The 27,153-nt window shown below is 43.0% G+C and overlaps 1 protein-coding gene across 7 annotated transcripts; it reads right to left on the bottom strand.

Annotated features, from left to right (window-relative positions):
• Nucleotides 1–1,428: 1,428 nt before the first annotated feature.
• LOC122154374 (myosin heavy chain, skeletal muscle, adult-like) lies at nt 1,429–22,516 on the bottom strand. 7 transcript variants are annotated; one of them, XM_042802502.1, is made up of 38 exons: nt 22,313–22,516; nt 22,089–22,232; nt 21,839–21,995; nt 21,482–21,509; nt 21,269–21,383; nt 21,083–21,175; nt 19,976–20,039; nt 19,785–19,883; nt 19,591–19,694; nt 19,371–19,509; nt 15,655–15,773; nt 15,415–15,564; nt 14,330–14,500; nt 13,102–13,424; nt 12,930–13,002; nt 12,420–12,507; nt 12,208–12,325; nt 11,905–12,028; nt 11,683–11,819; nt 11,327–11,582; nt 10,064–10,306; nt 9,682–9,858; nt 9,451–9,596; nt 9,278–9,368; nt 8,800–9,189; nt 8,442–8,568; nt 8,219–8,337; nt 7,748–7,944; nt 7,163–7,346; nt 6,911–7,076; nt 6,614–6,738; nt 6,111–6,419; nt 3,535–3,738; nt 3,042–3,167; nt 2,776–2,946; nt 2,585–2,689; nt 2,346–2,441; nt 1,429–1,723 (listed from the first exon to the last, which is right to left on the bottom strand). In XM_042802502.1, the coding sequence occupies exons 1-38, from the start codon at nt 22,514–22,516 to the stop codon at nt 1,568–1,570; spliced, it is 5,838 nt and encodes a 1,945-aa protein (XP_042658436.1). In that variant the 3' UTR covers nt 1,429–1,567. The 7 variants fall into 7 exon arrangements, with proteins under 7 accessions (XP_042658436.1, XP_042658438.1, XP_042658437.1 ...); XM_042802504.1 differs by having other exon boundaries at nt 13,114–13,424; XM_042802503.1 differs by having other exon boundaries at nt 12,930–13,009; nt 13,118–13,424.
• Between the last annotated feature and the right edge of the window lie 4,637 nt (nt 22,517–27,153).

Here is a 27,153-nt window from a genome sequence, read left to right as displayed (position 1 = left end):
CAGCAACCTCACAGCACCTTGAAGTACTCCCTGGAAAAGTCGTGGTGTAGAGACAGTGTAGAGCTAGTGCAGAGCTAGCCAGGAACCTCGAGGGACCCAAGCGTGTCCCTGTAGTGAAAGAGAGCCAACTCTCCTTTACCATTCCTGACATCTGCTTGTAGAATCTGTCCTTAGCAACTATGTGGTACACCAGGGTCCAGTGATGCCGGACTGGCTGTTCCGTATTTTAAGTACTGCTTCTTGCTTTGCAGGAAACAAGCTGTCAACTGGTTTTAGACTTCAGATCAGCACACGTTGTGTAGGTGACTTGTTTTTCTCTGTCTAGCCAGGATGCAGTTTCTTCATTCCAATTCACCCATTGCCACAAGGGTCAGACAGGTCGGACACAGTTTGGCATTGTCATCTATATTATTTCCTCTAGAAAGCACTAAATTTTGTGACTTCTTTAAAGCTGTAATATTCCCAGAATTATTCCCACCTGAAGTCTTATCTTACATGATCAAAACTAGTTCCCTGAGCTTTTTGAATTTATACATAACTCCACATTATTCCCTGGCACAAAAGCTTATTATACTCTAATATTAGTATTTCAGTACCTGAGAACACTATACAGTACTGCAGCAGTTCCTAGCTTGTTCTGGTGCCTCTACATGTTACATTGGTTGGGGTTTATCCCGTAGTGAGTCCTCTTGTTCACACTTACTTCTACCAATCTTTTCATCAATCTCCATTTCACTTACAACAGGGGCATTCTGTCTTAATATTGGCTATTCTGTCTTAATAGTGGCTATTCTGTCTTAATATTGGCTATTCTGTCTAACAGGGAAAGTAAGGAACTGCAATGTCTTCTTATCCAAATACATTATTTGTTTTGATTTAGAACTGGTTGTTAATAACTTCTTCCATAAAAAAAGTTTTGCCTGATCTTTAATTTTGCTCAATATAGAGCCACTCTCTAGACTCTGTGGCCTTCACCTTCGTTGTTCAAATGAGGCAGCACCTGAGTCATTGCCTGAGTTCCTCCACGAGGACTCAGATGCCTTTGGGGCTCCATATTTTTTTTTATGGGACAACTTGCCTCTAAAGACAACTTGCCAAAATGGGAATGGGACCAGCAAAGACAGCCTCTGTGTACTGCATCCATTTAGAAAGAGGACTCCCAAGGCAGAAGCTTTTTTGCTGTGCCAGGGCAGACAAGGTACTCATCCTGCCTTTGTCCTGACCCTTTCCTCTTGCCAGTTATGGGAATTAAATTAGTGTTATTCCCTATCCAGTATTGTAATAGGTCACAGTGGAGAAATACTGGAGATGGGCTAATTAAAGCTCTACGGCTATCCAAGGGTTAAAGTGAAAGAAAATATTTCATTTGAAAATGCCCCAAACTTATGTGACTGCAGAATTGAATTGTAACAACCAAAAGCAGTGCTCTTCTGCTGTGTATGCAAAGGAAACTATGGTCTTTATTCTCTACACATTGACACAATAACAAAGACTCTTTGCAGAAGAAAGCGACAGAGGGTTCACATTCTGTGCATCCCTCAGGTCACTTTGCCGCCTCATGACATCCTCACTCCTCCTCTTCTATCTTCTTGCCGTGAAACTCCCGGCTCTTTGCTCGGAGCTTGTTGACCTGCGACTCTGCAATGTCAGCCCGCTCCTCGGCTTCCTCCAGCTCGTGCTGGATCTTGCGGAATTTGGAGAGGTTGACATTGGACAGCTCCTCCTGTGCAGGGAGAGGGAGTTGGTGGTGAGGAGCCCAGGGCAGGGGTTTCACTCCTCCTGCGCCTCGGCCTCGCGGGGCTGCGGCTCTTCCCTGGGGGAAGGCACAGACCTCCATCTCCCACCCACCTCTGCTTACATGTAAGCCTCACACAGACCTCCTCATCGTCCCTTATTTAGGGACCCACTGTGACAAGCCTCACCAGGACCGTGTCACTCTTGAGGAGCAATTTTGTCACTTGGCTTAGTCATTTGTGTACTTGTTCTCCCACTACTTGCTGCCCAACTACCAGTGTGACTTGTTAGGTTCAGAAAGACCCTGAAACCCTCTGCTTTTGATCAGTGGCAGAGATTCAGGAACTTCTCAGTCGGTGGATGTGGGCCCTGGGTTTGTTTAGTCTGACCTCCAGTATAAAACAGACTGCAGAACTCCCCTCAGTTCATCCCTGACTGCAGGGTGCCCAGAACTCAGCAAGGCCTCGTGACATGGTAGTAAAACGGCGTGGCCAAGACTCTTGTGTTTCGGGAGTGTCTTTCATGCCCCTTTCCTGGGATTTGTACTCATCTCAACGAGCGTGTTGCCCCAGTGGAAGGTGGCTCTTGCTCTCTCTTCAAGCAATACTTACAGCCTCCTCAGCTTGTCTCTTGTAGGATTTCACCTTCATTTGCAGCTTGTCCACCAGGTCCTGGAGCCGGAGAATATTCTTCCGGTCTTCCTCAGACTAGAGTGGTTGGTAAGCAGGAAAGAGAAGCAATGATCGGTTCTGCATCATGTGCGGTTAACAATTCCCCTTGGGGACATTGTGTACAAAGCTTGACTTGCTGGGAGAAAACTCTGCCAGCCCAAGGAGGCCTCCTGCCTCACCTGGTAGGTCAGCTCCTTCACCCTCCTCTCGTACTTGCGCATACCCTTCACGGCTTCAGTGCTGCGCTTCTGCTCGGCATCGACCTCCCCTTCCAGCTCCCGCACCTGCAATGAGAAGCCCGTCTTTGGAGCTTCCCTGCTGCTTACGTACGTGACATGTTCACTCATGCACGAATACCAGCCCTACGCACTCTGGCCTCCAGCTTCTGGATTTGTTTCTTGCCTCCCTTCAGCGCCAACTGCTCGGCCTCATCCAGACGGTGCTGCAGGTCCTTCACCGTCTGGTCCAGGTTCTTCTTCATCCTCTCCAGGTGGGCGCTGGTGTCCTGCTCCTTCTTCAGCTCTTCTGCCATCATGGCTGCCTGAGGAGAGAAAAAGGTCAAGGCCATTTTGGGGCTGGAGGCAGTCTGGGGGAGAACAGGTCCACCATCAGCACCAAAAGGAGCCGCCAACTCACATCCGTGATGGCCTTCTTGGCCTTCTCTTCAGCATTACGGGCTTCCTGGATTGTATCCTCCATTTCACCCTGAATTTGGGCAATGTCTGTTTCCAGCTTCTTCTTGGTGTTGATCAAGCTGGTGTTCTGTTGAGCAACAAAAAATAACGTCCAGTTAGTTCCAAAACAGAACACTTACTTTCAAAATGTACTGTTTAAATTAAAGCTTATCATCTATGTGTCTATTATTAACATTCTCCTTCAAATGATGCATCTTGTCAGGTCACGTACAGCTGGGTAACATAGAGTTCTTAAAAGTTTAGGAAGCAGTCTGACTCCCGTTAAAGCAATCCTGCTCATTTAGCCATAATCCAATTCTTCGTACAAGGGTAATAATTCTAGATCGTGTTAAGCTTTTTATTACAAGAGATGATTTAGAAATTTACACAGATGAGAAATCTGGAAAGAGAGAAAAGAAAATGGCTTCTGAGACTTTGAATCTCACAAATCTAACCTGAGTATGGAGGAGCTGAACTCTCTCACTTGCATCCATCAGTTCCTGTTCAGCCACCTTCCTGGACCGCTCCGTCTGCTCCAGGGCTGCCCGCAGCTCCTCAATTTCAGCCTGCAGCAGGTTTGCTCTGCGCTCCACCATGGCCACCTGCTCCTTCAGGTCCTCCTGTGTCCTGAGAGCATCGTCCAAGTGTATCTGGGTATCCTTTAAGAGAGGAAAGAAAAATTATAAGGCGGCACAACACTGTTGCACAACGGCAGTTACCACCCCGTCTAATACCAATCATGCCACTATGATATATACAAATATATATATTTGTAGGTATAATATATATATGGGGCAGAAGAAAGAGCCTTCCCCCATCCTCTGAAATGCCACTACATAACAGAGTCAGTTCTCTGGGGTTGAAGTATGAAGAGCACATGAGTAACTGACAGGATCCAGGAAAAGTCAACCATGCAAATTTGATCCAACCACCCACTCACATTAGAACCGGTGCCACGGGAAAAGCACATGAGGAATTGGTAATTGGAGAGTCCTTGTTAAGAGGCACCAAAACACCCAATTTACCATCCAGAGAATTTCTCTAGAGAAGTTTGCTGCTCAGAAGGAGCTCGCATTTGTGATGTCACCGGGAGGCTGCCAAGCCTGATGAACCCCTCAGATTATCATCTGCTCCTACTATTCCATGCAGGCTTTAATGATACTGCAACAAGGCAACTTACAAACATCAAAAGACTATAGGTCCCTCGGAACAATATGAAAAGGATATGGTGTACAGGTGGTGTTCTCCTCTATCCTGCCAGTCAGAGGAAGAGGTTCAGGAAGGAGGAGAAAAATTGAACGGGTGAATGTCTGGCTGTCCAGCTGGTGCCAAGAGGATCTTTGCCAGCAAGCTGGCCAGAGCTTTCAACTAGACTAAGCTGGGGAGGGGAATGGAGTTTTCAGTAACGGAGACGAGCCAGGGGTTGCTGATGTATTAGGAAGCAACAGGGAAACATCTGTGGAAGGCTCCAAAGGAATAAGGGTTTGCTCCTCTAAGAAGGCAATACAGTCGCTAGCCCAACTGACGTGTCTCTATACCAATGCACGTAGCATGGGTAACAAACAGGAGGAGTTGCAAGCCACTGTGCAGTCAGAAAGCTATGATCTAAATGCTGTCACTGAAACTTGGTGGGATGAATCACGCGACTGGAGTGCTGCAATCAATGACTATAAATTGTTCAGAAAGGTCAGGCAAGGAAGGAGAGGCAGGCAGGTTACCCTCAATGTAAAAAATGGATTGATTGCACAGAGCTGTCTTTGAAAAACAGTGATGATCCAGGTTGAGAGCTTATAAGTACAAACTAGAGGCCAAGCCAACAAAGGAAACCTTGTGGCTAGTGCTTACCACAGGCCACCTGACTGAAGGGAGCCTGTTGATGAAGTGTTATTACTTCAGTTATGGGGATATCACACTCACAGACTCTGATCCTGCTGGGGGATTTCAATCACCCTGATAGAGCTGGAAAAGCAGCACAGCAATCTGTAAGCAGTCCAGGAGACTCCTGTAGTGCATCAAAGCTAATGTCTTCATCCAGGGGATAGACAGCCCAACTAGAGAAGCGTTACGGGGCCTGATGAACTGCTGAGAGATGTCAAAGCTGTTGGCAGCCTGGGCTTCCGTGATCATGCCCTGATGGTATTCGCAATCTTGAGGGTTGTGGGCCAGATGAAGTGTAAGGTCAAGACCCTGAGTTTTAGGAGAGCGGACTTGCAGTTGTTTTAAGGAATTCCTGGGTGGGACCCTCTGGGAAACTGCCCTTGGGTATAAAGGAGCAGAAGAGAGTTGGCAGGTCTTTAAGAACATATTTCTTGGAGTGTAAGAGTGCATGGGAGTCTAAATTCCCATGTGTAAGCAATCAGGCAAGGAAGGCTGGAGAAGAACATGGCTGAGTAAGAACCTCCTGGTCAAACTAAAGTGTAATAAGGAAATGCATAGGCAGTAGAACCAAAGACATGTATCCTGGGAAGAGTATAGAGATGCTGCCCAGATGTGTAGGGGTAGGACCAGGAAAGCTAAGGCACGGCTGGAAGTGGATTCCTGTTGTATTAAGCTTGGGTGCGGCCTCACCTTGAGTAGTGTGTGCAGCTCTAGGCCCCACAACTCAAAAAGGATGTTAAGGGATTTGAATGCATCTAGAAGAGAGCAACAAAGCTGGTGAAAGGGCTGGAAGGCTCTGAGGAGCCACTGAGGACATGGGGTTTGTTTAGTTTGGAGATAAGGGTGCGGAGAAATGACCTCATTGTTCTCTACAGCTGCCCGAGGAGGGGACATGGAGAGGGAGGTGCTGATCTCTTCTCCCCGGTGTACAGTGACAGGGAGTTGTGGATGCCCCATCATTGGAAGTGTTCAAGGTCAGGTTGGATGGAGCTTTGAGCTGTCTCATCTAGCAAAAGACATCCTTGCCCAAAGCAGAGGGGCTGGACTAGATGACCTCTGAAGGTCCCTTTCAACCCAAACCATTCTGTGATTCAATGGTTCTATGATATAAGGCAAGCTAGGCACCTATGTGCACATCCTTAGCTTAACATACCTTGAGCACGGCCTGTGTGTTTCTCAGGTTCTTTTGTGCCTCTGCAGCCACACGGTTGGCGTGGCTCAGCTGGATCTCCATTTCATTCAGGTCTCCCTCCATCTTCTTCTTCAGCCGCAGGGCTTCATTCCTGCTCCTGATCTCAGCGTCCAGGGTGCTCTGCATGGACTCCACGACTCGGAGGTGGTTTCTCTTCAGCTGGTCAATCTCCTCATCTTTCTCTGCGATCTTCCTGTCAATCTCAGACTTCACCTGGTTGAGCTCAAGCTGGAGGCGCAGGATCTTCCCCTCTTCATGTTCAAGGGAGGCCTGGACAAGTGGACACAAACGTCTGTAACGTCCCTAAAGATACTGCTTGCTTTCTGGGTAACTACAGAATATGTCAGGAAAACTCATCTAGCTGCACTCCCCAGCCAGAACAGAGGGAGACCAAGCATTTTTCAGCCATATTTCCCCCGTGCTTACATTTTAGAGTGCAGAAACCAGTGATTATGGGCGTGTACCTCAGCTTCCTCCAAGGCAGCCTGGATTTCAGATTTCTCCTGCTCAATCTGCTTCTTGACTTTCTCCAGCTCATGAATCACCTTCCCTCCCTCTGCAATCTGCTCAGTGAGGTCAGAAATCTCCTCTGCAAGGAAGCGGGGAAAGCGACATGGTCAGGCACAGAGCTGAAGGGGAAGGGCCTTGACACACCAAGGTGACAGGCATCTTCTTATCAGTGCAGGCACAGATCCGTTTAATGTAGCAAGTAGACAAGCTTGTGAGAAAGCCCTGCCAGGAGCAGAGGGCCAGGGACTTACGCTGCAAGTTCTTGTTCTCACGCTTCAGCGTTTCCAGGTGGTCCAGGGACTCCTCATAGGCATTCTTCATCTTAAACAGCTCCGTGCTGAGAGAGCGAGACTCCTTCTGGGAGGCTTCCAGCTCAGCCTGCGTTTCCTCGTACTTCTGCTTCCACTCTGCCAGGATCTGAAGAGAAACGGGGCGTGAGTATGGAGGTGGCAATCAGGAGGGGAAGCTCTGCCCAGGAGCCCCAGGGCTGGTGCCCAAAAGACCTTGTCAAAGTTCTTCTGCTTCTTGTCCAGAGCTGCGCACGCAGCATTTGATCGCTCCACATCAATCATCAGGTCCTCCACTTCATTCTGCAGCCTCTGCTTTGTCTTTTCCAGGGAAGCACATTTGGCGTTCACAGCTTCAACATGCTCCTCTGCATCTTGCAGGCGCTGTGCCAGCTTCTTCCTGGGAGGTGATAAGCACAGCTCATGGTTTGAGAGGAAAGAGGAGGCTGCAGTGTGCGGCTGGTGGGCTTTTCACAACAGAATGTTTTACCACTTCATTGAGTATGTATCCTATGCACAGACAGTTCAAGTCCTCTCCCAGCCTGTCGCTGTTTTCCCAGTTCAGATCCCCAGGCTTGAACAACCACCGTGCCTTCCGTGTCTAGTGTCCACAGGTATTCTGTACTATTCTCTGGGTCAGGGGAATATTTTCCTCTACATTGCCTAAACCACAGCCTTTGGAGCATGTACTTTACCCTTACCCTGCCCCAAAGCACAGCTTTAAATTTCATGACAAGATTGCAGTTGTGTCTTCAAATTTCCCTTGATAGTCTACCCTTTTTTTTTGTCTTCCCCACATACTTGGCCTCCTCCAGCTCCTCCGTGCGCTGAATAGCATCTGTCTCGTATTTGGTTCTCCACTGGGCCACTTCGCTGTTGGCCTTGGACAGGGCACGCTGCAGCTCCCCCTTGGCCTCCTGCTCCTCCTCATATTGCTCGCGGAGCAGGTCACAGTCGTGGCGAGCAGACTGCAAGGCGTGGGCCAGGGCGTTCTTGGCCTGCATAGAAAGTGGGATTCGGACAACGAATGGTAATATCCTGGGGAATATCTTCCAGGGAGTTAATTTAACACTGCCAACGTGACTGCCAGGAGCGTGTAGGTGTTTGCAATGAAGGACAGATGTAAGCCTGGAGGACAAAATCTACTATTCACACACCCTGCAGAAATTAAAGCCTTCTCCCAGTACTGCTTGTGCTATGCAGACCCTGTCCCCCCTAGGCAGTGGGAAGTTAAGGGTGTTTTCAGTGGGCAGACGTAAGAAAAGTCACCACCTTTATCTCTTCCTCTAAGTGCCTCTTGAGTTCCTCAATCTGTTGGGTGAACGCCTGCTTGCCTCTTGACAGCTGAGAAATCAGAGCATCTTTCTCCTCGACCTGGCGTGAATATTCACCTAGGAAAGGACAGAGGAAAGAAGTGGTTTTTTTGTCATTCATGACTCAAACAAACTGTGTGAGAAGACTCTCCCACTCCACAGCACAGAGGGGGCTCTCTCACCTGATTCTGTCTGCAGACGAGCTCTTTGAGCACTGAGGTCATTGATCATGCGCTGATGCTCTTCTTCCTTTGTCTTAATCTCACTCAGCTGGTCTTCCAGTGCGCGACACATCTTCTCCAGATTTGCCTGTGGAGATCACAGAGAATGAAAGACGATTAGTATCTGGACACCTCCTTATTCTGAACAGCATGACGCCCACCAGAAAAACATTGCAAGCTATATACTGCTCATTGGCATTAGGTTAGAATTACAGATCCATACAGAGACAGAGAGTTATACTGTAGCCTAGCCATATTTTAAAAAGCTATGTTTCAACATTCTTTATTTTCAAGTTGTTTCCAGTATAATTTTCAGTACCTTGGCTTTGGAGACAGATTCCATGTTACTGGCCAAGTCGTCAATCTCCATCTTCAGCTCACTCTTCTCCTTCTCCAGCTTCTGCTTCACTCGTTGCAGGTTGTCGATCTGCTCCCCGAGCTCAGCTGTGCTGTCCGCATGCTTCTTCCGTAGGGTGGCAGCCGTGGCTTCGTGCTGCAGCGTGGCCTCTTCAAGGTCACGGCGCATCTTCTGAAATTCTGCCTCACGCTTCTTGTTCATCTCGATCTGAGCTGCTGTCGCCCCTCCTGCCTCTTCCAGGCGCTCGCTGATCTCCTCCAGCTCCCTCGAGAGGTCAGCCCGATGCTTCTCTGCTTTTGCCCGAGAGGTTCGCTCTGCCTCAATTTCCTCCTCCAGTTCCTCAATACGAGCCTGGGGGACATTAGGGGCCCTTCACACCCACGGCCTCCTCCTACCCCACCTGAGACTGGGGGAGAGAGGGGAAGGGACAGAGACTTGCCTGCAGCTCCTTGATCTTCTTCTGTAATTGCATGCCCAGGGCTTGCTCATCCTCGATTTTGCTCTGGATCTGGCTGATTTCAAAGTCTTTCCTTGGGGCAAAGCAAACCTTGTCAGAGCTCAAAGACAAAAGCACACCAGCCCAGCATTCGGGTGGCCCACAGACACACTTACTTCTTCAGTTTCTCGTCCAGCTGCTGCTTATCATTCTCCAAATCCATTATGCTGTCATGGGCCAGCTTCAGGTCTCCTTCGAGCTTCCTCTTAGCTCTCTCAAGGTCCATGCGCAGTTTCTTCTCTTGCTCCAGGGACCCTTCCAGCTAAAACAAACAGGACCGCCAGTGCTCTGCCAGTCCGGTTTAACTCCATACCTGTTCTGGTCTTGCTGTATGCCTGTGTGCTTACATCGTCCACTTGCTGCTCCAGCTTGGTCTTAGCTTTGGTCAGCGTATTGACTTTGTCCTCTTCTGCCTGCAGGTCATCCAGTGTCTGCTGATGGGCCTCTTGGAGGGCTTTCTTCTCTTTTGTCAGCTTGGCAATGGTCTCGTCCAGGGCTGCCATCTCCTCTGTCAGGTTTTTCACCTACAAACATGAGGAAGTGTCAAAATTTGGTAGAAAATATGTTCACTAGTGCAGGAACTGTTTCACTCTACAGTGTTTAGCCAGGAGTTTCATTTATCCTTTGGATGCTCAAAATCTTCCAACGCCAATATGTCTTATGGTAGCAAGCTCTTCCTCTGAGAGTCAGTGATGTCTTGGCCCTTTATGTGACTCCCCATGTGTGTACCTTGTTTTCTGTGGCATGTTTTTCCTTCTCAACCTTGGCCAGTGTTAATTCAAGGTCATCAATATCTTTCTTCAGCTCTGAGCATTCATCCTCCAGTTTCCTCTTCTTGGCTGTCAGCTCAGCATTAATTTCTTCTTCATCCTCAGCCCTTTCAGTCACCTCCTTTACTTTGGCCTCCAGCTGGATTTTGGTTTTGATGAGCTGGTCGCATCTTTCCTCAGCATCAGCTAAAGCATCGGCTTCCTGTTGGGAAAAGACAGGAAAGGTTATCTAATGCTGAAGGAACAGATGTGCACCTGTATAACCCTGGCCTACACCTGTAAGACCTTTGAGATTACTTTTTTGGGAAAAGGTTACTGCGCTGTTACTTTACAAATTACAAATTCAGAAGTTTTTAACCAGTTTTATATTTTTTTCTGACCCTTTTCATCATCAGATACTGTGTCTAGATCCATTAGGTTTCATCTTGTTTATTTCAGGTATGTCTGAGGGTTACCTGGATTTAATCAGTGTTTTCCTTTTTTCCTTTAGAAATTGATTGTATTTTATAATGCACCACATTCAAATTTATGTTGAGGTATTGAGAAATGCAAGTAATTCCATCATTGAGAAAATATTTGATACTCACAGTAGTAGATTTATACCCAGCCAATACAGACAGTGGACACTAGAACAAGATTCATCTTTCACTAATCTGGACACTGCAACTCAAGAGTGTTGTCTAAATGTTGCCTCAGTTTCCAAGAGTCCAAATGGCATTGGAGACAAACATACAAGGGTGGCACTTGTATAACGGGCATCTGGATCTTCTGGGAGCAGTAGCTACAGGAGCTCAGGTGAGACATGCCGTAAGGAAAGGCACTAGGCTCTTCATTTCAACAACTGAATTAAGGCAGAGTAGCCGGTCAATTGAATCACTGTTCCATCTCCACTAAATACACTACAGTGACTACAAGGAGGCTTTACGTCATGAACTCCAACGGAGACATGTACATGTAGGCATTAAGACTAAAAAGTCATCTTCAGCTTAAACTCCCCTTTGCAATAGTGATACTGAGTGGGAGAAAGACTGTGGCCTGAATTTACCTTTGCTTACACGGTATTCATCTTAACATACTTTGTAAGGTGGTTTAGCGGACAATTTAAGTTCTGTAGCATGGAAGAAGAGCTAGATCTTATTTACTCATTTCCCCTATTAAAAAAAAAAAAAAAAAAAAAAAAAAAAAGAAAAAAGAAAAAAAGAAGTGAAGAAGTGTTACTCACAGCCTGCACTTGGAGCTGCAGATCGTTTTTCTCCTGCACCAGTTTCACCATTTTCTCCTCCAGCTCCTTTCTCTTTGCCTCTGACTTTGCAAGCTCCTCCTTGGTTTTCTCAAACTCTTCCTTCATGTTGGCCATCTCCTTCTCAGATTCTGCACTCTTCAGCAAGGGCTTGATCTTGAAAAACAGCTTCATCCAGGGCCAGTGCTTCACATTCATGAATGCACGAATGTTGTACTGGATGCAGAAGATGGACTCCCTGAAGCATTATTAAAGTGTACATTGAATTTTTCCGTATGATATGTGCAAACACTTCCCCCCAAGTACAGTGCCTTTAACTGAAGATGAGGAATGCCTACCTCCTCTGCACCATTCTCTGGTACTCCACTCTCATCAGGAAGCCCCTGCACCTGGCCTGCGTGCGGGTGATGAGCTGTGCCAGCTTCTCATCCCTCATCTCCTCCAGGAGTCCCAGCAGCCCAGCTTTGAAGAACACCTTGAGAAGGGGAATGTTGCAGCACATCACTGCCAGGTAGAGCAAAGCACAGACACACAGCGAGTGACTCAAGGAGGGTTTGTACCTTGGTGTGGCCAAATTTGTACTGGGTGTGGTCCACATCGATGGACCCGAGGAGCTTCTCAGAAGCCTTCTTGCTATCAATGAACTGTCCCTCTGGGATAGCACTGGCATTAAGCACCTTGTATCTGGGAAAAGAGAAAGAGGAAGATAAGGCTGTTTTTTTCCCCAACCAACACACACTAGCTAGTGAACCCCACCGGCTCATATACGGCTATTTTTGACAACAGGGTCCAGCCTGAATGAAATTATATGAATGAACCAACATTGCTTTTAATGATGATGAGAAGTGCAGTGCTCTTCTTACCTCTGTTTGAAGTCAGCATAGAGGACTCTGCTGGGGAAACCTTTCCTGCAAATTCTGATGCCTTCCAGCACACCGTTACACCGCAGCTGGTGAAGTACCAGTTCATGCTCCATGGCACCTAGAAATTCAGAGCATAAATGAATTCCACCATTTCCAGTGTACAGGGGAATGGTTTTATCAGAGCAAGTTCTCTTTCTTCTTGTGCATCTTACCAGGTGTTTTTGTTTCATTTGGGATGATGCAACGGACAAAATGGGGGTGAGTGCTCCGTAGATTGGTCATCAGCTTGTTTAAGTTCTCCTGTGGGACCATGATTTAGTGTATATTTCGATGAAATATTGATAAAGTATCTCTTTGTTTCTTTGTACTTAGCTTAAAAGACCTTTCAATGAGTTTGCACTGGGCTGATAATACCTCAGTCAATATCTCAATCCCCTCTGATTCTGAACATTGAACTTTTTAGGATAATGAAAACAGTTGCCATCAATGGAATGATAGAGGGTGGATACTTCATAGTTTTATGAGAAAGTTGATGTTTATTTTCGATGTAAGTTTAGGACTATACAGTGTCATTTCTATTTCTATGTTTGTTTGTTTGGTTTTTTTTTTTTTTAAATTAGGATTAGAATCTGAACTGATTTGTTCTTTTACTGTGGCTAAGCCCATTTATAGTGCAGTTTAATTCTAATTTACAGAGATGAAAATATAAAGTGTTTACTTACCCGGAAAAGAGCTGAGACAGTCTGAAAAGAGGAACCCTTCTTCTTCCCACCTTTCTTGCCACCACCACCACCACTAGCCTCTGACAATGTATAAAGAATGAAACATTAATGGCATAGTGGCCCATTCATGATTCCATAATTTTGCAGAACCACTGTACAACAAGGAGATGACATTTCAGAGAACTGACCTGCCTCTCCACCAACAGAGGCAAAAAGTAATGCCAGTGTCTTCACAGATGATTTCTGATACAGTCCAATGACAGTTTCATTCAGGGGGTCTTTGTTCTTCTCAAGCCAGCCAGAGATGTTGTAGTCCACTGTACCAGCGTAGTGCACCAATGAGAAGTGGGCCTCAGCCTTGCCTTTGCCCGGCTTGGGCTTCTGGAAGTTGCCAGACTTGCCCAGATGCTGATCATAGAGCTTGTTCTTGAAAGAGGTGTCAGTTGCCTTGGGGAACATGCACTCCTCTTCCAGGATGGAGAAGATGCCCATGGGCTGGGAGAAGCAGAAAAAAATATCAACAATAATATAATTCTGCCTTCACAAGGATACTGCAGTAAGGAATAGGAAACTGAGAATGGATTAAATTTTTGGATCAAAGATGCATCAAATCTTTCTTAAATTTTGCCCATAGTCTTATCAATAAAATATGAATTTATGACTGAAACTAATGCATTTCAGAACTGATAGTGTCACAATAATCACATAAAATATTCTAATTTCTAAACACTGATGAATCAAAAGGAGATTTCTATTTTTTGCATTAGTGCTTTCCCAAAGTAAATTTGTGTAGATGAACATATTTTACTAAAATTGACCTTTGTTTAACAGATGTACAGATCTTTCAACTACTTCCAGAAATCTTATCTTTTATGAGATATCTTTGTCTTTTCATTCCTATACAAGAGGTTGTGACACAAAAGAGTGTCAGCTCATAGTGATGGTTTTATTCATCCTTGTCACTTCAGTACCTTTTTCCTATATACACCTATGATTTTTCTTATAAGTCATGTTTCAGAAATCACAGTATTAATATTGAAATCATAATCATAATCCTGAAAATTGTGTCTGGGTTTCTGAAAAGAGATCTTTCATCTTTGTAGTCTAGAAAACGCACCTACAGAGAATCCTTCCCATCAAATTACGTGTGTTGACATTAATTCTTCTATTGTCAAACAAGCAAAATTAGAGTTAATTTTAAAAAAATGCATAATAATGTAGTTAAAGCATAACCTAGAGGTACTTAATTTGTAGTCTTGTCACAAAGGTCCTTAGAAATTACTTTCTCAATATATACAATATTTGAAATGTAAAGGTACTTTTTGAATAAAAATAGCCAGGAAATCCTAAAATTCTTTCACAGCTAAGATATAATAAGAACTTAAATGTAACCAATGTACTTTTTCAATGAGCTCAATGCAGGCAGCCAGGTCCATCCCAAAGTCAATGAATGTCCATTCAATTCCTTCCTTCTTGTACTCCTCCTGCTCCAGCACGAACATGTGGTGGTTGAAGAACTGTTGCAGTTTCTCATTGGTGAAGTTGATGCAGAGCTGCTCCAGGCTGTTAAACTGCTCAGTGCAGAGACAAGATTTATTTATTCTCAGGATGAAGAACTTCCCTGTACAACTTTCTTCTGTGCACCCAGAATCCCATGTAGGATTTTTTTTTTTTTTTTTTAAATATTAAAACGTCCCATTAACTCTTTTAAAAGAGATTGGGGGGGCTTTTTGATCTTTGCTACCTGAATAATGTTTACTTATAAAATTTATTTGTGAATAAAATTTCAAAATTCTTTGGTAGCATTGTCCATATCAAGGTACAATTTATGTCACTTTTATCTAGTATTCTGTAAACTTTTCCATTGCCTCTACAAATAAAATTATACATTGTCAGAGTTCGTCAGTCCTGGCTTGGACTCAAGTACCTTCCTCAAATATTTCCAGAATTTCACTTTCTGCACTAAAGGCAGCCAATCCATTCTTCCTGTTAGAATCACCCTTTGGATTTTCGGAAGAAAAGTATATGTATTGCTCTCTTTTTCCAAAACTTTGGCACAATTTTATGTGGGACTTCACTCTACAATTCTATTTCTACACTCCATTATATTATATCTGTGGTATTTCTGTGTTATTTCTCAGTGGATTTTTTTAATGCTAAACTCAAATTATTGAAAAGCTTCAACATTTGAGCTAATTAAGTAAAAGGCATCTGCTTCTTCCATATGTATCACATAAAGCTATTGCATGCAGAGCCATGGAAGCTCATGGATTGTGCGGAAGAAAAAGCAAGTGACATATACAAAGAAGGAAAGCAATTCCAGAGAACAAAAAATAAACTTTTTCAAAAAAATGCAAAACTTGATTTGAAATTGCAAGTGGATAGAATGTTTTTTTTTTAAAAAAAAAACCAACCATAATTTTCCAGTTTCTCTTGAGCCTTAATTGACTTTTCAAGATTTTATTATGATTTCTGTGGTACTTGCATCAAAGATCTCGAAGCCAGCAATGTCCAGGACACCAATGAAGTACTGTCTGGGTTGCTTTGTATCCAGCTGTTGATTGATGCGAACAACCATCCACAGGAACATCTTCTCATAGACAGCCTTTGCCAGAGCACCCACGGAATTGTTTACCTAACATAAAGAATACAGTAGAAGGAAAATAGTACCCAGAGGAAGAGAGTAAATCAAGCCAGAGATTCTGAGTCACCAGATGGTTGTTACCTGCTGCACAGTTTGACCCTTGGTCACATATTCATTCCCAACCTTGACTCGGGGGTAACAGAGGGCCTTGAGCAGGTCTGCTGAGTTCAGACCCATCAGGTAGGCAGCCTTGTCAGCAACTGATAAAAGATAGAGAGAGAATAATCAATTATTGGATGATGCACAGTTTTTGATAAAATTATTTCAAAATAAAATATTCTCTGAAGTCTAGTTTATGAATGTCATAGAACCATAGAATATCCTGATTTGAAAAGAACCCACAAAGACCATCGAGTCCAACTCCTGTCTCCCCACAGGGCAACCTAGAAGTTAAATCATGTATCTAAAAGTTAAACCATATATCTAAGAGCATTGTCCTAATGTTTCTTTAACACTGACAGGCTTAGGGTCATTATCACTTCCCTGGGGAGCTTGTTTGGTGCTTGACCACCATCTTCTCAGTGAAGAACTTTTTCCTAACATTCAATATGAACTTCCCCTGACACATCTTTAAGCCATTCCCTCACATCCTATCACCATACACCAGAAAGAAGAGGTCAGCGCCACACTCTCCACTCCTCCTTATCAGGAAGTTGTAGACAACAATGAGGTCACCCCTCTGTCTTCTCTTCTCTAAACTAAACAAATTTAGCATCCCCAGCCGTTCCTCATAAGTCATTCCCTCTAGTCCTTTCACCATCTTTTATGCCCTCTACTGGGCAAATTTGAATATTTTTATAATCTTTTTATGTTGCAGAGCCCACAACTGCACACAGTACTCAAGGTGAGGCTGTACCAATGTTAAGTGTAGTGGTACGATAAATTCTTTTGACCAGTTAGCTATACTGTGCTTGATGTACCTCAGAATATGGTTGGTTCTTTTGGCCACCAGGGTGTCTTGCTGACTCATCAACCAAGAACTCCAGATGCCTTTCTACAGGGCTGCACTCTGGCCTCTTGCCCCCCAATCTAAAGCTACATCCAGGATTATACTGTCCCGGTTGCCAAATCCAGCATTTGTCCTTGTTAAATTGAATGTAGTTGGTGATTGCCCAGCACTGTAATCTATCAAGATCTCTCTGTAAGACATCTCTACCATCAAGGCAATCAACGATTCCTCCTAATTTAGTATCAGTGGCAAACTTAACTTAGTGTGCACTTAACTCCTGTTTCCAGGTCATTGTTAAAAAATACTGAAGAGAATTGGAACTAAGATTGAGTCCTGAGAAACAACATTAGTGATTGGCCACCAACCAGACATTACCACATTTACTACAACTCTTTGAGTCTGACCGTTCAGCCAATTGTTCGCCCATTGTACTGTGTCTAGCTGTATGCTGGATATTTTATCCAGAAGGATACATGAGAGACAGTATCAAAAGTTTTGCTAAAATCCCTAAAAAACACATCCATTGCCTTGCCTTCATCCACTAGGTGGGTAGCCTTGTCCTAAAAGGATATTAAGATAGTAAAGCATGACCTTCCCTTCGTGAACCCATGTTGGCTTTGACTGATGACTGCCTTGTCATTCAAGTGTTTTTTAATAACCCTCAAAATAATCTCCATATTTTTACCAGGCACCGAAGTGACATTGACAGGACTATCATTACCAGGGTCTTCTTTTTTTGTCCTCTTTGAAAATTAGAATAACATTTGTTAGCTTCCAGTCAACCCAAGAACATTGATAAAAAACTGAGTGAGGTCTCACTATGACATCGGCCAACTCTTTCACTACCCTGGGGTGAATCCCATTTGGGCCTACAGACTTATGTGCATTCAGTCGCAGCAGCAAATCCCATGCAAGTCCAAAGTCAGCTAGGAGCTTGTCACTCTGCTAGTCACAATCGTCCAACCTTGGGCTCCTGGGGTTCCAGGGCCCATCATTGGTGTTAAAAACAGAGGCAAAGAAGCCATTAAATGTCCCTGCTTTAACTTTACCTCTTTTTGTGATCTGACCAACCTCATCAAGTAATGGACCACAGTTTTATTTAGTCCTCCTTTTGCTGTTAACATACTTTAAAAATACTTTCTTTTATCCAGCGCGATACTGGCCAGCTTCAACACACTTTAAAAGGACTTTCTTTCATCCAGCATGATACTGGTCAGCCTCAACTCTAACTGAACCTTGGCTGTATGAATTTTCTCCCTATGGCAGTAAACAGTATCACTGCAGTCCTCCTATGTAGCCTGACCTTACTTCCAAAGTCCATGCACTTTCTTTTTCCTCCTAAATTCCAGAGGGAGATCCCTGTTCAGACAAACTACCTTCTGCTCTGCTTGCTTGACTTCCGACACACTGGAATTGCCTGCTCCTGTGCTCTTAAAAGATGGTTCTCAAACAGTGACCAGTATTCATGGACCTCAATACCCTTGAAAACAGATTCCTAGATGACCTTACTAACTAGGTCCTTGAGCATCCTAGAGTCCACTCTCCCAAAATCCAGGGTTGTAGCTCTGCTGACAGTTTTTCTCACTTGAAGTCTTTTAATACAACAGTTTAATGATCACTGTGGCCAAGACATCCACCAATCATCACATTGCCTACAAGAAGATCTCTATTTACAAACAAGAGATCTAGGAGGGCACCTTTTCTAGTTGGCTCCCTTAGTACCCACATCAAGAAATTATCTTCAACGTGTTTCAACAATTTCCTGGACCTGTTCATGTCTACTCTATGATAGGCCCGGTTAACATCTGGGAAGTTGTAGTCAGCCATAAGGACAAGGGCAACTGATCTAGAGATTTCCCTTAATTCCATATAGAATAGTACATCAGTGTTGCCATCTGAGCTGAGTGATCTATAGTAGACTCCCACAACATCTGCTTTATTAGCTTTTCCCCTAATCCTTACAGAGGCTTTCAACTACGTTGTCTGCAACTGCAAGCGCTGTACAGTCCAACTCCTCCTTTACACACAGTGTTATCCCTTCACCTTACTTGTCCTGCCTCTCACTCCTGGAGACCCTATAACCATCCATCACAGGACTCCAGTCACAGGACTCTTCCCACCAAGTCTAACTTATGCCAATGACGCTGTAGCTCTGGGACTGAGACAAAGCTTCTAGTTCTTCTTGTTTATTCCTCATGCTGCATGCATGAATGTACAAACGTTTCAAATGTGTTCCAGAGTACTCAGTACATTGTGGAGAAGAGTGTAAGCTCTCACTAGCACACCATCCCTCAGACATTGTCATGCCATCACACAGCTTACCTCAAGTAAGCCTGATTTTACTGCTTTCCCCCCTTTCAAATCTCATTTAAAGCTCTTTCAATCAGTCCCACTAACTTATGAGCAAAAATATTTTTCTCCCACTGAGAAAGGTGAATCCCACCAGGCCCCAGAAGACTATGATTGAAAAACCCAAAATTCTGCCGGTGACACCAGCTTTGGAGTCAGGCATTGATAAAGCACATCTGCCTGTCTCTTTCAACATCATACGCTAGAACTGGGAGGATAGAGAAGAGACAAAGTGATGTGAGACAATGGAGGAGACTTCAGAGCCAAGAAAACTAAAAATTTAGAATTCAGGATTAAAGACAATGAGACAAAGACATCTAAACAATCTTTTTTGTCCTTGGATTGATGAAGTCATCTTCTCAAAAAAAAACCCAACTCTTTTCTTAGAAGGAAAAAAGCTTGTCATTTTAAAACCCCACCTTTTCTACAGACTCTTTTGGTATTCCAATACAAAATTTTGCTGGTGCTACAGAAAGATCAGTAGAAATCATCCTAATACCTTCTGTGCCATCTGGTTCTGCCTGCTCCTCACGCTGCTTCTGCTTGAACTTCAAGTTCCCATAGTGCATGACAGCACCCGTCAGCTTGTAAATAGCTGTTTTCTCATCAGCAGTGAAGCCCAGGATGTCAATGGCACTCTGGCAACAGAGTCAGTCAGATAAACCCTTGGGGCCATTAAATGGAACTTCCACCATATTAATATGCTCCGTGTTACTTACATCTGTAGCCATGAGCTCCTCCTGGTCATTAATGCTGGCAACAGTGATCTCACCTTGACTCACAAATTGGTAGTCATATGGATTTGTGGTAATGAGGAGCATGTCTGTAAAGAATAGGATGTATCTGAGCATAAGAATGAAGATAAATATTAAACACATTCAGAATCCATCAGACAATTTATAATACTTCCTACCAATTAGCTCTGGCTTTTTGTTGGACATGATCTGGTAGAATATGTGGTAGCTTCTTTCTGCCTTGAGCTGGAAAGTGACTCTGGACTTCTCCAGCAGATCTGGCAAGGATAGTAGCACAGAGTTAGGCCTGAGAAAGTACACTGAGGTGGAAAGGGAGGAAGGAATGTGATCAGGTCAGGAGGTCTCTTACATGTTTCAATGTCGGCAGAAGCCAGTTTGCCTGTGGCTCCAAAGTGGATTCGAATGAATTTGCCCTTGAGAGGGGAAAGAAAGAAGACTTTCTGAAATTTCACTAAGGCTGTCAGTACGTAACTTTACATTCTCCATAGAGGACATCATTTAATCTTAGAAGTTGTTTTGATATTTTTCTTATTGTTCTTAAAAAATTCAAAATAGAACAAAAAAAAAAATCAGGAAACTCTATAGACTGGCAATACTAAGGTAAAGATTTAAGCCAAGTTATTATTATTTAGTGGATAACACAGGAACAAGAAAACCACTAAGCAAGACTCTTATTAGGTATTTTATGTCACAATTCAAACGGATGAATATAGACAAAGTCAAGATATGCTCGCTTCATTTTTTAATCAGATAGGATGCTGTGAAGGTGGATTTTGGTGGTATAAATGTTAAATGAGACTTTTTGATCTTGTGGAAAAACAGAAGGCAGCTGTTATTTTCTGACTGGTGGGGATAGAGGCAACACACCCAGAAAATAGAACTTTAAGCTGAGACTGTAGATTGGTATTGTGATTTCTCAAGGAAATTCACAGCTTAAATAATAAAATTTAGGAATTGCTTTTTGCATTAAAATGGCCAAAGGGTCATGTCACAGAGTAGATTAGTTTCTGATAGGAAAGATATCTTTGTCCCTAACCCTTCACAACTCTCAGATTAATAGACTTGCCCAGTTCTGTGTCTGAAAAAACAGAGATTAATGTTTTTGCTCATCTGATGCAGGCAATTTCCATGCTGTCTGGCTGTCTTTTCATCTTTCCCTCCTTTCTGCATTATATCAATTTATAAAGATTTGAATCTATGGCCTATATGACAGATAATAGTAATATGTATATATTTATATATATAATTATTAAATAATAGAGATATTGATATATATTTAAATGATACCCTTTTGTAAATATTTCCTTTGCGTACTACAATTTTAAAGTTATATTTTTAATTACGTAGTCTAGTTCAATGAATACAACCATGTGACCATAACACTGCAGAAGTGGCAACTTCTGTTCTGACATCCTTGTTCACCTGTAAATGTCAACTTCTCTGATCAAAAACTCACAAAGCGTGAGGAGTTGTCATTCCTCACAGTCTTGGCATTTCCAAAGGCCTCCAGCAGCGGGTTGGCGCTGATGATTTGATCCTCAAGCGTTCCCTGCAGGATGATAATTATTGCTGCTTAACCTTTCAAAAAATCATGTCAGGAACAGAGAAAAGCATTGCTTCCAGCTGCTATTTATTAATCTACCTGCATTTTGCCTGACTGCTGCTCCTCCTTCTTCTTATCCCCACTCGCTGCAATTGTTGCAAAGTACTGGATGACACGCTTTGTGTTCACAGTCTTCCCCGCACCGGATTCTCCGCTGTGAAACCAGAGAGAGAAGCAGAGAGCGTGTGGTCAGGCAGGAGGTCCCCTGACACCGGGCAGCCCCGCAGGGACCCGAGCAGGGGGTGTACATACGTGATCAGGATCGACTGGTTCTCGCGATCTGTGAAGGAAGCAGAAATACAGTGCTTAAAACTCAATCAACAACACAGAAAGAATGAAACCTAGTCAGGTAAGTTTAATGTTTCCAACTGCATGCTGCCAGCTTGACTTAAACAAAGAAAGAAACAAACCTCCACAACACTTCACTAAGTGCAGAGGTGTCTTTTATTTAAAATGGTAGAAACAATGGTGTAGAGATAATAAACCACACAATAGTATGTATGCATCAGAACCATGCAAGCTTTGAAAGTCTCTTTGTATTACTGAGACAGGGTATCCATCCAGACAATTTCATCGTACAACCCCTCTGAGACAGATGGGGTCACTCACCAGTCAGCATGAACTGATAGGCATTGTCAGAGATGGAGAAGATGTGTGGAGGGGCCTCCTGGCGCTTCTTGCCTCGGTAGGCCAACACCACCTCCGGGTTGTACACCGGCAGCCACTTGTAGGGGTTGACGGTGACGCAGAAGAGACCCGAATAGGTCTGTGAGGAAGGGAGAGAGCACGTTGGCTTCTGCTTACCCTGGCAGAGCATCTCCTCCTCGCTGCCCAGAGGAAGACTGCTGCTGGTACTTACGTAGATCATCCAGGCTGCATAACGCTCTTTGAGGTTGTACAGCACAGCGGGTTCGTGGAGGTGGGTCATCATGGCCATGTCCTCGATTTTATCATACTTGGGAGGGTTCATGGAGAAGATTTGATCATCCTTTACGGTCAGGGTCTGTCAGAGGAAGAATGCATGTCAGCTAAGAGCTGAGATTGGGAATCAAATGGTGGCCCTCAGCCTTGCTTCTTACTCACCTCTCCACCTTCAGTCTTGACAGTGACCTTCCCCGATTCTTTGCTCTGGATTGTCCCTTTCACAAAGGATTCCTTAGGATGCACCACAAAGACAGATGTCTTGGCATCAAAAGGCTTGTTCTGGGCCTCGATTCTCTCCTTTTCTGACTTTCGGAGGTAAGGAGCTGCCGCCCCAAAGATGGCCATCTCAGAGTCTGATGACATGGCTGCACTTTATGGCAGGGCTTGTCAGCAGAGAACACCCTGGAAGAGCAGATGTTGTTCAAATGAATCAACATTTTTTGTTGCCACACAGATGAACTTAATGAAGTTCTTAATGAAGAACTTAAACAGCCTCATAGAATGTATGATTTGGAAAGAATCTCAGGTAGTTCTTTAGTCCACCTTCCTGTACAAAACAGGAGAAATATTAGATCAAGCTACTCAGAGCCTTTTCCTGTGTAAGTTTTTGAGTATTTCCAAGAATGGATATTCCTCAGTCCCTCTGCATCTGTTTATTGTCTGACTGCCCTGATGGTGAGTTTTCTTTTCCTAATACCTGATCAAAATTTCTACTGCAACATCTGTTTGTTGTCTCTCATTCTTTCACTCTGCACATCTAAGAAGAGTCTGTCTCTTTTTACTGTATAACCACCCACTTTTTGTTGAAGATACTAATAAGACAACATTTTAATTTTGTTTCCAGAGTGGGCAAACTGCACCTTTTCAGCCTCTCCTCTATACATAATTTGCTCCTGCCTATGTTGGAGGCTCTCCACTGGACTATGTTCAGAATGTGAATGTCTTTCTTGTCACTGGCTAGCACCAAACTGAACACAGTGCTTCAGATATGGGAGTTGAATGCAAGGGAAAAATCACTTCTCTTTTACTTCTGGCTACACTGTTATGAATGCCTGACAATATGCTCTTGGCCCTTCATTCCCCCCAAAGGCACACTGCTGATACATATGCACAAGGACATATGACCCTTCTCTGCAAAGGTTTTTTTCTAGCCAAACAACAGACATCATATCCTGTTGTATGGGGCAATTCTCTTCTACATGTAGAACTTCACGCTGTCTTTACTGAAATTCATGAGGATCTTGCCAGCTCCAGGCTGAAAACTTTTGGAAGCCTTCTTAATGGTGACATTGCTATATAGCACATTCATGAGTCTATCAGTTTGATTTCATCTGCCCATTTCCTGAGGATGCATTCCATCCATCACTTGGGTTGCTAATGGTACTCTTAGCACTGACATATTTCTAACACTGATGTTTTCTATAATGTGATTCAAATTTGAAAAGCACCAACTGAAAAGTTTGTGTTTCTTTTTACATTTCTGGACATCTACATAACTTTGGAAAATGACTGAGTCACTTATGCCTTGTCAAGCTGAGCAAGGCAACTTCTACATTCTTTTCATAGTCTGTGTTTAGGACCCCCAACCCCTCCTCAAAAAATTGCTCTTTTCCATTAGATTGATAGGCCCCATGAGATTGGAGATTTCACCAGGAAAATTTTAAATTAAAGCATTTGTGGAGGACTATTACAAGGCTACTGTGATTGAATGAACATCAATAAAACACTTGCAATTTTTTAAGCTCAGCACTTTAAAAGCATGTTATAAATGCTTTGTGTCCTTCTGCAAATAAATAGTAAGCAATGGGTTCCAAAGAAGAACTGAAACATCACGGTGAGGCACCATGTCAGAAGAATACCATATTGACACCACCTACTTAGAGATCCCAAACTAAAAGGCCATTAAAAACCTTGCTTGCCTATATACAGAATAGAGATAGGTGAATCCAGAAGGTGTTCTGAGGAGTAACTAGTGCATGTTGTTGGTGCTCTGAACCATTCACTACAGTTGTTTGCTTCTCATCACAAACTGTTTAAGCAGTCCATCATTGTAATGTCAGTCTTTGAAACAAGGTGTGCACCTGCCCTGTCTGTGTCACTCAAAGGGGAGTTTTAAGGCCAAAACCACCTAGTGCAGATTCTAAACAACTACAACCTTCCAGCAGCTGTCATCCTGATTGTCCTCCTGCCATACTGACGAATGTTGCCTTCTTGGTTTCACAATAGCACATGTCCTTCAGCAGAAAGAAAGGTCCTGTGGTGAAGAATGCCTTCCACCCTTGTGGCAAGGACAATTATCTAAAGCATGAATGTAGCAAATCAAAGTCCCTCAGGCTAAAGGAAGCTCGGATTCCAGCCTCCTCATTTTTTAGCAGATTCTGATTATACAGTATATCCCTACTGTTGAAAAAAATCTGTGATTATTAGCTGTTCTATCAGCTGTACTAGTGTGGCTCTCACCTTAAATCAACTGCATTGATATTTCTTTGACAGTGGCAGAAATCTGTTACAGGTGCCTTAACTCTGGGAAGTAGTATGTGAGCAAATGGTATATAAGGACAAATAACACGAATAAGTTAAAATACTGCATCACCAATTATTTCTTTGTATGCTAATTGTTTGTGAAAATAATTATATACAAAATTAGAAACCTTAGTTCAAGAATTTACAAATCAAAGCTGGATATCTAAATGCAGTACTGGAATACCAAATGTCCAGTAATAGGAAACACCTGAATTCCTAGGAAGCTAGACAAATAGACATCTTATTTAGATGTCATGTCATGACTTTTAGTTATTAAAATAAGCCAACCAAATGCTAACATTTTCAACAACTCCTAGCAGCATGCAGATCCTGCACTTTACCCTGATTTGTTTCAGAGGAATAGGAGCAGCACATCCCACTTTTTTGTTTGCTTGTTCAGTTGGTTAGTTGATTTTTTCATTTTTACCAAATTTCCTAGTATGAGACACACATGCAGATTATAACCCTGCAGTATCATCTAAAAAGTATTTTCATATAAATTTTTGGTGAGTATCATACACAGTAATAGATATAATTTGTTTCAAACCTTTAAGATTTTGAAGTAGTCTGTTCTGTTGGCTGACTCTATCTATCTGGACTTTGTGCCAGAATAGATCATTTGCTTCATTGTTCTGTAATTAAACATGAGGAATCCCCAAGAAACATATCCTGGCATGACATCAGTGGCTAGTGACTTCAAGCACAGCCACTTTGGAAAGCTTGTTTGCCATGAGCAGCCTAACCAACCATCAGCATGCTACATTTACCATAATTAAGTGGTGGCCAGGAATATATGGGGATATAGCAATTGCCCACAAAATTTTACAGAAATTTATCATCATGAAGAAATCTGTTCTACAGAAACTGTCACCTTTTTGTCTGTCCCATAAGTGTGAGTAAATTAGGATCTTACCTCTTATAATATGACAAGATGCCTTGCAAGCTGAAAGATGATCAGTGCTGTAAAACAGAAATGGCAGATCCCTCATTACTGCTGGACAGAATTCCACAGGCAAGTCACAAAGTGAAAATACCAGCATGCTTTATTTTACAGATATTAAATCCTTATGGACACAGATATGCACACCAGGACAGCAGGGCTGAAGTAGGACATGTGGACTGCAGGGACGCTGTCTCTTTCTGCCAGCCAGAGACATGCACTTACCATGAAGTTTTCTCTGGAGATGGGACAGCCCAGATTCGAGGACTCTTTTATAGAGTCTGGTCAGCACATGCTGCAGATGCCTCCTCTGTCTTTGGGCAAAGCATTTTTGGCAAACCTTGTTTTTGGCAAAGCATTGTCTGGCAAACTGAACGAACTGAAAACTGGAAAGTGATGTTACTAGATATAATTAGAAATTTTTGGTCTCTCACTAGCTATGTGAATAAATCTATAAATAATATGAGACGATTCCTAAGGAGGGAATTTCAGCTAATGCTCACTAGAGGGATGAGGGTAGCTACTAATAACTGTAGGCCATAGATGCTCCATGAATCTGAGCTAAGGGAGCAGGGACAATCATTCACTGGGCAAGCACAGTGACATTTGGGTGCATACCTTAACCGTTTCTGAGTCTACCATAAGTGTGATGACAGCTGTGCTTTTACAGAGGTCTCTACTTACAGACCTTGGATTTGAGATGTGGATTTTACTCTTGTCTGCACTGCTTATCTTAATCAGATTATTAAATATTGCTCTGCTTCACTTTTTTTTTTTTTTCAGTTGTAACATAATATAACACAATGTATCACAGAGAATAACCACTTTGAACCACACTAAGTGTTCATCAAGTTGTATTCCATATCTTAATATAAGTATAAAATAACATTCATTTGTGTATCTTCCAACATTCTGGAAATCTTGAGTTTAGACATTCATAGGAATACACATGATTATGTTCAAGAGATTTTGTTAGATTTTTGTTCCTTTGATTTAATCACTTCAAGACCAATTTTACTTTTTAACATCCAAAGAGCTTCTTGGCAATGAGATTTATAGCTTAATTAATTTCTTGAAAAATATTTTCTTTATTTTAGTGGTGCTTACTTCTCTGACAATCCCCAGTTCTTCCCATAATAGAAAAAAAATCAATAATCCCTCTCCACATAAGGCAGATAGTGCTATCTTATCTGTCCTTGTATTTAGTTCTCATTAGCTTTGACATTTCCTCCCATAATTTTCTAGTTCTACCTTCTCTCTCTCAAGATTTGATGACATGCAGTGTTAATACTGCACCTCCATAGATTTGAACACTGTGCATCATTATATTTCATAGGGCTGCTTTTCCTATATACATTACTTTGCACTTATCAACAATTTTTTTTCCCAGTGTAAGTATCACAAAATTCTTTCACAGTTATTCTTAGTTTACTTTTTTCCACTAAGAATAATTTTGTGACATCAAGGACATGTTTGAAATACCTGGACATACTTTTGTAAGGCCAGAAGTATTTCATCCTTAGATGACAGAGCTCTA

Source organism: Tyto alba, unplaced genomic scaffold, assembly GCF_018691265.1.
Source record: "Tyto alba isolate M040663 unplaced genomic scaffold, T.alba_DEE_v4.0 Super-Scaffold_39, whole genome shotgun sequence".
Lineage (NCBI taxonomy): Eukaryota > Metazoa > Chordata > Aves > Strigiformes > Tytonidae > Tyto > Tyto alba.
This window is presented reverse-complemented; position numbering and strand designations above follow the sequence as displayed.